Below are 11,653 nucleotides of genomic sequence, written 5' to 3' on the forward strand. Positions count from 1 at the left end.
AATTGCAGCCCACAGGGTATGGCTGAACACACTCAAACCTGACTGCATTTTCCCTGTGTTTTAGTTAGTGTGAGAGATTTCCTTTGAAGTGTAGAACTTTGGGGCACTCACGTCTTAGCACAGAATAAATGAGAAAGAATCAAAGCAAAGAGCAGCAAACAGAATAACAAGATGGAAAGAGCAGGCAAAGAAACCCAGCTGCTCTGAATAAAGGGGAGGAAGCAGAATTTCTCTCTTTTGTTGCAGATGGAGCTGGGTTTCTTTCCCAACCTATGCATGTGGAAAAACATCTAGATAAGGGAAAAGACAGCATGAGATAAACTCTAATTTCACTGAATCTCTGGAGTACATCCGGTGATCTCTAACAGATCTCTAAACCAAACCCTGCCTTTCTTCTCTGCTTTATTGCATGGATGTTTTCCTGTTGTAAAAGTAATTTCTTAGCCACAAACTGCCTGTTGTTATCTCCAAAACACCACTTGTCTGGTCTCAAATCCCAGCCAAGGAACAAGAAATCAGCTGTTTTCCTCACCTGGTTGCCTTTGACTGAGCTGAATTTGAGCTCCAGGGTGCAGTGGCAATTCTGCCTTGGATCTTTCTGAGCTGTGGCCTCGCTGTGCTCAGCAGCTCCCAAAGGAGCATCTGTGGCTCCTGAGTGGTGAGGGGAGCCAGGGTGTGGAGAAGTGTCAGGCTGAATGGCAGAGAACTCCTGCCTTAGGAAGGGTTTCAGTAAAATGGGAGTGCAGGGCCAGTGGCCTGAAGGAGATGGAAAATGTGGCTGGTGTGTTAGAGCAGCCAAGCAGCTGCTGCAGGGCTGCTGCACAGGAGAGCCCCAGGGAAGACACCTGTGGGAACCAGGTGTGCACTCACACCCAGCCCTGCCTCCTGCCTGACTCCATCCTAAAAGGGAAAATACCCACAGGATCCCTGGGGATGCTTGTCCAGTTCCTCAGACAGATACATGGAGTCTGGGTTTAATGTCACTTCAGGCACAGATGTGGTCAAAGAGTAGGTTGCTGTGAGGTACTGTATTCATGAGGAATACCAAACAAACCAAAACAAACCCACAAACCCCCTACTCTCATAGTATTTAAGAAACAGATTTAACTCACCTCCAAAATTTGCAGTGCTACAAAAATTGCCTTACTGTAAATCCTCAGGCACCCCTGGCGAAGGCAGGAATGATGAGGAGGGCTCCATGTTGCCAGAAGGCCAATTTATTACTTTAATATACTATATTATATGAAAGAATACTATACTATATGGAAGAATACAGAAAAGATAGTTACTGAATGTTTAAGAGATAATAACGAAAACTCCTGACTCTCTCCAGAGCACCAACACAGCTTGGCACTGATTGGCCAAGAGTCAAAACAACTCCCAGCAGAATGCAATGGAACAATCACCTGTGGTAAACAATCTCCAAACACATTCCACATGGGCACAGCACAGCAGAATCAAATGAGATAAGAATTGTTTTCCTTTTCTATGAGGCCTCTCTTGCTGCCTTTCAGCTTCCCAGGAGAAAAACCCTGGGCGAAGGGATTTTTCCAGAGAATGTGAATGCCACACTGCCACAGTTTAATTCTCCATTCCTTGCCACCAGAATGTTCTCACAGACTTGCCAGCCATGCATGCAATTAATGCAGCTTCTCACTGGCTTCACACGAGAGCTGAAGTTCACAGCAAAACCTCTCACACAAAATTTCAGTATTTTATAACTGAATTTATAACGTTTAGAGCTGGCTGCTGGTGGCTGGGCACTGCTCCCTCCACGGCTGTCTCTGTTTGTCACAGGCACCACCACCATTGAGAAATACGACCTCAGGACCAACAGCTGGATCCAGATTGGGACCATGAACGGGCGGCGGCTGCAGTTTGGGGTGGCGGTGATTGACAACAAGCTCTACATCGTGGGGGGCAGGGACGGCCTCAAAACCTCCAACATCGTCGAGTGCTTCAACCCCCTCACCAAGGCCTGGACCGTGATGCCCCCCATGTCCACGCACAGGCACGGCCTGGGTAAGAGGGGCTCTGCCTCTGCAAACCCTCAGCACGCACAGGGGGGTTTGATCCCCTCCAGCACTGCTGAGGGAACTCCTAACAGCGTGCAGTGACACGCAGCAATGTTGGTAGAGGATGCTTTTCAAAGAGAGATTTGCCCATTGCCATGATTTTATGATTCTGTTAGTATCCACTGTGGTATTGTCCACAAGGGTCCCAGGAGGAGGGAAGAGATGAGAAAGTTGACTCCATGTATAAAAAGGCTTGACTTATTATTTTATGATAGATAATATATTAAAACTATACTAAAAGAATAGAGGAAAGGATTTCATCAGAAGGCTAAGCTGAGAATAGAAAAGGAATAAATAACAAAGTCTTGTCTCAGACCGAGACCAGCTGGACAGGTGATCTGTGACTGGCCCTTAATTGGAAACAACCACAGAGACCAATCCCAGATTCCCCCGTTGCATCCCACAGCAGCAGATAAGAATTGTTTACAGTTTGTTCCTGAGGCCTCTCAGCTTCTCAGGAGGGGAAAAATCCTAAGGAAAGGATTTTTCATAGAACATGTCAGTGACATCCACCTAACTAGCATTGGTCTTCCAGGGTTAATTTTGCTGGTAGGAAATTCCAGAATCTGAGCTATAGTGAAAATAATCAATGTTTCACATGATTTAATGCTCGAGGGATATGTTTACAATACAATAAAACCTGATTTTATTATTTTTTAAATAAATTAATTAAGGTGTATCAACCACCTCTCTAACTCAGATCAGGGCATTACCCACACTGAAGAAAACAGTGCATGGAAATAAGTACAACTTCACCAGTTCTAATGTTGTAATTACAAGAACTTTTACAAAGTTCTGCTGTGGCTTAGTAGTTCTTTTTAACTGCAAAATAATCCTTAATATTATTCACACTGAAGGAATAATATGAATATGAAATCTAGAATTTATTTCCAGAACTATAAAACATAAGGCTAAGTTTACAGATGAGTAGACTGTAATGGAGGGAAGAGGATGATTTCTGAATTTATATATCCCAGGTCTGATGAAAAACCTGGCTTCTCTTAAGTTACAGAAACAGGAATTGCTTGAAATCATCAGTAAGTTCAAATGTTATAGAATATTTTTATTTTTATAGATATTAGAGGAAGATTGATCCAGAATTATTTGGCAAACCATTGTGGCCCACGTTACTTTCTGCACTGCTTGAGAGAGAAAGGGTTGTGGAGGGTTCTTACCAGCTTGAGCACAAAATTTATGAAACCAAATACTAGTAGGTGGCAAAGGGGAAGAAGACCAAACAGATGAAATAATTTGCATTGAAATCTTTATAATTCCTGACTGCAGGAGCATAATTCTCCCCAACAAGTAGGTCACAGCCATAAATTGGAGTGCCCAAAGTTTGGCTTCAGTCTGTGCCTGGTTTCCAAAGCTGCCTCACACTCACAGCCCCCATTGCCTTCAGGGAGATTCTGTGCAGTTGGTGCTTTTGAAGGAACCAGGCCATGTATTTTTAGTCCCGAAAGACAGATTTAGAAAACTTTTAAGCAGCTGGATTGAAACATTTTGCCTCAGCTGACAAAGGGAGCAAAGAGCAGCAGCAGCTCCCAAAGGGAAGGCACCAAAGCCCTTCTCTGGAGGAATGGCCCAGGCTTTGTCCAGCCAGAGCTTTGCAGGGACAGCCAAGTTGGCTCTCCTGTGCCTCAAGGGCAGCAGACAGGAGCCAGCTCTTATCCAGGAGGCATTAAAATGTTGTGGTGCTCTTGCTGGGAAGGACAGCCAGCTACCCACCCACCCAGGCTTCGTGCTGGCAGCACTACAGAGCTTCAGCTGGCTCAGAATTAGGAGAGGTTGTTGTTTTGGGCATATTTTTCATTGCCTGACTCGAGTTTTGCCTTTTTGTAGGAGAACAACAACGTTCCCCAGTTTGGGGCTCAAATTTATTTAAGAGCAAGGTCACCAGAAGTGAAAGTGAAAACAGTCCAAGAAGAGAACATCAGAACTAAAGCAGCTTTCCTCTAATCTTCTGGCAAAAGATAATGGTTATTTAGAAGAGCACTGCATGTGAAGTGCTTGTTTATCTCTGTTTGTTCTTCCAAATGAAAAGGCAGCTCTCAGATCATTCAATACCAGCCGAAATTCCTTATCTGCACCCAGGGAATTAACGCAGGAGATGAATTTGCCGCTGGTGGCTGAAACCAAGAGATAATTTGTCCCTAATTCTCTCTCCCAAGGAGTGGCAATGCTGGAAGGACCAATGTATGCAGTTGGTGGCCACGATGGCTGGAGCTACCTGAACACAGTGGAGCGCTGGGACCCGCAGGCACGGCAGTGGAATTACGTGGCCAGCATGTCCACCCCGAGGAGCACCGTGGGGGTGGCAGCCCTCAACAGCAAGTATGGAACAGGAAAAGCTCTCTCTGGGCTCTCCTTTGCTTCCTTACCTGCAAATGCAGCTTCTCGAATTTTATTTTCAGGCTTATGGTTATTAATGACCTCGAGGAAACAAAGAGAAAAATGTGATGTGTAAAAATAAGAAAGGAAAGCCTTTCCTCTGCTGTGTGGTGAATTGATTGCGGGCTTGCAGTCAGGTTTTAAAAACATTCCAGCCCTTTTAAATGATAGCAGTGTGGAAATGTTATTACATGCACATCAGAATTTTACCTAGAATGTAGCATATGGGGATATAAAATCAGCTACTAAAAACATATTCCAAGTTTATGTTTACACCTTAAAATCATTGTGTCTAAATAGACTTTATGTGTACAGAAACAAAGGCCTTTCTTTGCCATACAAATTCACAGCCAATTTTTTAAAAGCTGTAGGAAGTGCTTAATGGAAAGAAGATGAGTTTATTAATTAGGTATGGAATAAACAGCCTCTTATAAATTTTATCCCATCCACATTTGCTCTGCCCTCCATCTCTTGCTTAAATACACAAAATCAAGTGTTAATGCATTGAAACATTCTGCTAAGATGCTAAAGCCACTCAAGCCCTTTTACATGGGAACAGACAACTGTGGATCTTACAAAAACCTTGTAAAAAGCCTCAGGTTATGGAGAATACAGCTTGAGCCAACATTTCTTATTTAACCCTGTGGGAAGCTCTTAGCAGTCTGTAGGGGCTGGGAACACTCAGTTACATGCAGACAACTGCATTTACCTGGAACCTTTGCCATTGGCTTCCCTGATCTCTTTGTAAATTCCCAAAAGAGAGAAGGATAAAAAGCAGAAACAGAAATGTCAGCAAAGGGATATTTGTTAATGCAAGCTGGGGGTTTGCATTCATACAAGGCAGAATTCAAATTGTAGCTCAGAAGCCCAAGAGAGGCAGAAGTGCCTCTGCAGGTCCCTGCTGTACCTCAGAGGAAATGTTCTCAGCAGAAACTCCACCAGACACTCCTCCTGTGCCTTCCAGAGCAGCAACATGCAGGAAACCCCTTTGTCAAAGAGGAAATCAGCCCGGTCCTGACTCTGTTCTCAATCACTGCTGATACAAACTGTCTCCAGCAGGGCTGGAATCACGTCTGTCAGTCTGGTGATGTAATTTCTGGCATGCCAGGAGATCAAATGTCCATCACTCAGTGCTACTGCTACGCTCCAACCAAGAGAATGCTTCTCCTTTTCCTGTTTCCCTAAACCACACCATATTTTTTCCTGTTTGACCCCACCAGAAAAGCCTTTGCATATCTGTGGAGCAGCACTTTTGGACCAAGAAATGGTCCATTGAAAACATCAGTCAATGATGCTATATTTGGTCTTTTCCTCAGAGAATGGGAACCACCACCGTGTTTGTAGAAACCTTGTGGAAAACAAAGGATCCCAACCAATCCCTTTGTGTATACAGAGATTTCCTTGCCCTGTGAAAGCTGTGCAAACAAGCAGGCTGTGTCAATGGCATGATGTGAAAAGAGAATGAATCCAAGCTCCAAGTTTTGTATGGATCAGACAACAAACTGCACAAACAAACTCAATTTTATCAAGGGAACAAACATTAGGAGAGAGACAGGGGATTTTTGATTATTCTAATGGTGAATGGAAGAATCTTCTAGTTAAAATATGCACCAGAGAAGTCTGTAAGCTTTTTAAGTCTCTGGAATAAAACAGGCACTCCTAAAGGAAATTCAGCTGATCTGGTTTACTCTGGGCAAGTTCCACATTTCCCTAGGTCTCTAATAAACTGCACTAAATAAATTAAATTTCATGGCAGAAAACAATAACAAAGGTGTGAAAGAGAGCAGAAAAACCAGCACGCTCAACACCTGGACACATCTTCAATTACATCCCATCCTAGTCCAGCAGCATCCAAGCCAGCTTGAGACCAGAAACAAGTTCAGGCTTTGGAAAATTCATTGACAAGAAGCCACAGCTCTCTGACATTTTTTAATATGGATTACCCCAATTTATTCCTAAAAATTGCCCCAATATTTTTTAATATGTATTACCACAATTTATTCCTAAAAGTTTCCCCAATGTTTTTTAACAGGGATTACCACAATTTATTCCTAATAGTAGCCCTGACATCAGCTGTTTAAATCTCTGCTAAGTGTCCTTGGGCTGAACAGACGAGATGACACAAGGTGGTCCTTTCCGTCCAGCCAATTTTCTTGAATACAGGCTCAGAGGAAAATATATTTACCATATGTTTTATATATGTTTTTGATACCTATTCAAGTTATTAAAGTTAACTGAATGGGAAAAACTTTTAATGTGATAAAATGTTGAATACTCTGTCCCAGGGAATGCCACCATATGCTTCAAACATATGCAGCATCTTTCAATTCAGCTCTTTCTATTGGCTCACATTTAGAGAACCTGACTTGAATTTTTAAGCTCAATTTTCATACGTGGCTGCTTGAACACTTCCACTGCAAGTGAAGAGTGTGACTCCATCTCACATGGCTTTGTGTTAGGTGGCAAACATCTGACATGTCTGCCTTTGGGCAAAGGCAGTTCTGGAGTGCAGCAAATCATGGCAATTTTAAAGTGTTCTGAATGAAGTCAGCCAGATAAAATTCCTGTTAGTGGGAGAGTAAAGACTGAAATTGTTTTCCTGCTTGTGGGTTGCTGTCCCAGGCTGTACGCGGTCGGAGGGCGAGACGGGAGCTCCTGCCTGAAATCCATGGAGTGCTTTGACCCCCACACCAACAAGTGGAGCTTGTGTGCCTCCATGTCCAAGAGGAGGGGGGGTGTTGGTGTGGCCACCTACAACGGGTTTCTGTACGCCGTGGGAGGCCACGATGCCCCTGCTTCCAACCACTGCTCCCGCCTGTCCGACTGCGTGGAGAGGTAGGAGAGCACTTTGCTTTTTGTTTTATTTTCTCTTTACATTCCAGGAAGGGATTCTAGAATAAATTATCTTCACAGTGGGAATCTTGTGTTTTTAAAACATGTTCCACCTTTTTGAAATCATATTTTGAGCGGGAATAACTGATTTTCAATCCTTTTGTGATAACAGAAGAATTAAACCTCAGCAGCAAATTCCTCCCTTCTGCCTGAGCTACCCAAGAGCCTGGTAAAAGGAACTGAAGTACTGGGAGAAGTTAAACATGTTCCTATTCCTATGACCTTCCTATTTCTCAAATGCCAGAACTCAGGTTTAGGCTGCCTGTGCCATGTGCTGTGGGAATGAAACACTTTTCAGTTGTTCTTCAGGGAATTTGACTGACGCTAATAAAAGGTGTAAAAATGTAAGAAATATCACAAAGTCTTGTCATTTTGGGGAAAAGAAAGGAAAACTGAGAAGGTGTTAAACCCTGTTGTGAGCAACAACAGCCAAATTCTGTTCCCAGTTACATGGGGTAAAGCAGGAATCACCTGGAATTCACTGCAATTTATATTGGAATAAATCAGAAATAAAATCAATATTAATGTAAGATGCTGCCACGCATTTCATGTGAGGAACTTAGAGCTACTACAAAAGATGTTTAACTTCTTTTATAGTAAATTTCTCTGAAAGCATTAATTCTGATAATAAACAGAAAACCAAAAGTTTTCTGGAGGAAATAAGAAAATATTGAAATTAACTTTGCTGAGTCAACTGGTGGCCATGCTATCATACCCCCAGGTCCCATTTGTGTTTAAATTGTATTGATGTCCTAATGTAATTGAAATGGAGAGACTGTAATCCAAAAGGGAAAACAGGAGCATTTTCTGTGTGCTTGAAGGCCCCTCTAGTGGCTAAATCAAAAACTGAATTGAGGCATTCACTTTCCCTGGAAAAATCCCTTCGCCCAGGATTTTTCTCCTGGGAAGCGGAGAGGCCTCAGAGAAAAAGGAAAACAATCCTTATCTCATTTGCTTTTCCTGTGTGGAATGTGTTTGGAGATTGCTCACCCACAGGTGATTGTTCCATTGCATTCTGTGTGAGTTGTTTTGGCTCTTTGGCCAACTGGGGCCAAGCTGTGTCAGGGCTCTGGAAAGAGTCAGGAGTTTTCATAATTATCTGTTTAGCATTCAGTAAGTGTATTATCTGTAGGTATAGTTAAGTTTGGTATTTTTTAATATATTATAGTATAATAAAGTAATAAATTGGACTTCTGGGAGCATGGAGTCCTCCTCATCATCCCTGCCTTCGTCAGGGCGTTCCCAGCCAACACAACACTGACTCACATCTCAGTTGTACCCGTTCAGACACGCGACACAGGAGAAAACACCAAATATCAACAATTCAAACCTGAAATGTGTCCCCACCACGCCTTAGTCTGAGTGTGATCCCCACGTTCCCAGGTACGACCCCAAAACCGACGCCTGGACCACGGTGGCCCCTCTGCGCGTGCCGCGGGACGCGGTGGGGATCTGTCCCCTGGGGGACCGGCTCTACGCCGTGGGGGGCTACGACGGCCACTCCTACCTGGACACCGTGGAGTCCTACGATGCTCAGAACAACGAGTGGACAGAGGTAATGGCAACCCAGGGCTGCCTCAGGAAGGGCGGGGGCTCTTCCTGCAGCTAGGAATGATTCTGTCCAAAAAACCGCGAAATTGTCGCCGGTTTGGGGAACGGCGACACGTCAGGATGTAGGGAAAGCTGTGCAGTGCTGGAGGTGGGCTTCAATAAAATATCAGCTCCCTCTTCTGCAAAATAACCACGCAAAACTTTTCATACTGAGGGGTGGAGGAATGCATGGGCAAGCAAAGCAGCTTGCACAAATCACTTTGGGTTTAAAGTGTTCGGTTCAGTGTTGGTAGATCTGGAGTGTTTGTCAGCCAAACCCTCTTCTGGAGGCACCTCCAGACCTTTATATTTATGGCCCTCCCCACTGAGACCAAGAGGAAATCCCTGCACTGCCAGGATCCTTTTGCAGCCATCTAAAAGGTCTTCATGTTAGATGAAGACCAGAAACAAGCCCCTGGTTTTGAGGACCAAGCACAGTCCCTGGTTTTGGAACACTGGATGTGAAGGCCTTTGAACCTGTCAGGGGGCAACCCCAGGCTAAACACCTGTAACTGAATTTTGCCAAAAAGTCCAAACTGTGTCTTCACACCTTAGTTAAACCTAATTTTTTAGCATGACATCAGTTTGAATAAATAAATATCCTTCCTATTAATCTGAAAGTAATTTCTTGTCCTATCCATAGGGTGCTGCTAAAAATGTTTCCTCCTTTTTCTTTTTCCTTTTCCTTTCTAGGAAGTTCCTGTCAACATTGGCCGGGCTGGAGCATGTGTGGTTGTTGTGAAGTTGCCCTGAGGACTGTAAATTATCATGAAGCTGAACTGAGTGGAGTCTCAGAAGCCAAGGAACATTTCCAGGACAGGACAGACTGCCCACACCTCAGCAGCCCTCCCTTACAGACAATATTTATCCCTGAGCCATCACACCACTGCAGCACAGAAGTGTCTTCCTGCATCACAAAAATCAGAAAAGTTTGCAGAAGTGAATGACTTTGTTATGCCTAATATGTAAAACCCAGTAAAATGGCTCAAATGTTTGAATGGTTCAGGTTTGTTACAAAATTGTTCCTGTTATTTATAAACAGTGAGAGATCTGTGTAAGATTTCAAAACCTTTTTTCCTTTCTATGTTGTCAGGAATGCTAAAGTTTATAAAAAAAGCTTTTATATTTTAAGTAGATGAAAATGACTATGGAACACCTCCAACAGGGAACTGCACAAAAAGAAACATTTACTCCTAAGTATGACTGTCAACAGAATATTCTCTGCAGAAACAACTTAATTTCTATATTCAGAAATTAAACTCCTAAATTAACTTTAAAATCAAATCAGAGAAGGAGATAATTTGTTGGTTCTTTGCCATCCAGCACTGCTAGACCTGTGACAGAATATGCATTTTTAGCAGTGTATTGAACTCAATATAGGGTTAAGGTACCTTATCCTATTGTGTGCCAGCAGAAAGAAATCTCTCTTGTCAAAACATAATGCAAACATAATTTGCAATAATTTTCAGTGCATAGATTTGTGATATTTTAAAGCTGCTCTGTGTGTCAGGTTACTCATGGATTTCTCTTTGCCCACCAACCATCTGTCAGTATGTGTGAAACCAATCTGACTATTCTCGGGATAATGACCGTGCATTCAATTTTAAAACAATCACATGATTACATTCCTTGAATATAACTTGCAAAATGGAATTTTTATATCATATTGATATGACAATCTCTGACCTCAGCTGAAGATTACCAGCTTTCTCTCATGTACAGTAGAAATATGGTAAGGAATGAACCAGACCCACTGTGTAACTTTAGATACCATTGCTGTAAACCTGTTTATGTTCTATCTGGAATTAGTGGAATGATGAGAATCAAGAGCAAAGAGGAAAAGGTTCACCTGAGAACAGCTCATGGTATTCCACATGCATGATACTTTCTTTTTGTGTGCCAATTTCTACTGTTCTGCTTTAATTTCCTTTTTTATAATTTCAAAATGCTGAAAGTGTATTCTAGAAAAAAGAATGTATGTAAGATATTCTGCGCTGCAAAGCACAATATTTGGTCAGTATCCACCTCGGTGTTTGTTATGTTGTTGTTTTGTCAGTATCAGAAAATTCAGGACAGAGACAAAGATCTCTGGTGGTGTAGGCCAAGTTTCCTGATAGAATACTGTGGTTTCAGATTTTAGCAATATGCTATTTTAAAACAAATTTATAGTATTAAACCTATTGAATGCCTCTAAAGAAAAAAAATCTCCTAAGCATATTTATAAAAAAAAGAACATTTTTAACTTTAAAAATCAATTATGTTTATATATGGCATGCTACAGTCAAATAAACTTTACTTTCTCTGCTAAGAAAATTTTGGACTATATTTTGGACTGTATTTTAGATTTGGACTATACTTTCAAAGTTAGAAGACACAGAAGCATCAATCTCATTTTTGTACTCTAAAAGAACAAAAGCTGCACAAAAATCCCCTTGCCAAGCAAATGGGGATGAGCCCTAAACCAGCGGGTGGGTTCCAGAAGTCACCTCAGAAGAATCTCATGAAATGTTGTAATTTCCCAGCAGATCAAGGACCTGGAGCAGACACAGGGGGCCAAGCACAGACAGAGGATCTGCCCCTGGCCCTGGGGAGTGGAGGTGGGTGCTGTTCCTCCCTCCCTGTCCGTAGGGGAGCTGTCTGTCCATCTACCCAGAACATCTTCTTGCAGCAAACACTAACTCTTAATCATGAATAACAATAATTCT

The 11,653-nt window shown here is 42.6% G+C and overlaps 1 protein-coding gene across 2 annotated transcripts in view; it reads left to right on the forward strand.

Moving 5' to 3' along the window:
• Positions 1–11,242, forward strand: part of KLHL4 (kelch like family member 4) — a 76,361-nt gene extending 65,119 nt beyond the window's left edge. Inside the window, exons 7-11 of one of the 2 annotated variants that reach the window (XM_018914437.3) lie at positions 1,798–2,022; positions 4,247–4,409; positions 7,089–7,301; positions 8,742–8,913; positions 9,642–11,240. In XM_018914437.3, coding sequence (XP_018769982.1) covers positions 1,798–2,022; positions 4,247–4,409; positions 7,089–7,301; positions 8,742–8,913; positions 9,642–9,701 — 833 coding nt within the window. In that variant the 3' untranslated portion in view covers positions 9,702–11,240. Of the gene's footprint in view, positions 1–1,797; positions 2,023–4,246; positions 4,410–7,088; positions 7,302–8,741; positions 8,914–9,641 lie in introns of both variants that reach the window. The other variant, XM_009090432.4, reaches the window with a different exon arrangement.
• The last annotated feature ends 411 nt before the right edge of the window (positions 11,243–11,653 follow it).

Source organism: Serinus canaria, chromosome 4A (assembly GCF_022539315.1).
Source record: "Serinus canaria isolate serCan28SL12 chromosome 4A, serCan2020, whole genome shotgun sequence".
Classification (NCBI taxonomy): domain Eukaryota; kingdom Metazoa; phylum Chordata; class Aves; order Passeriformes; family Fringillidae; genus Serinus; species Serinus canaria.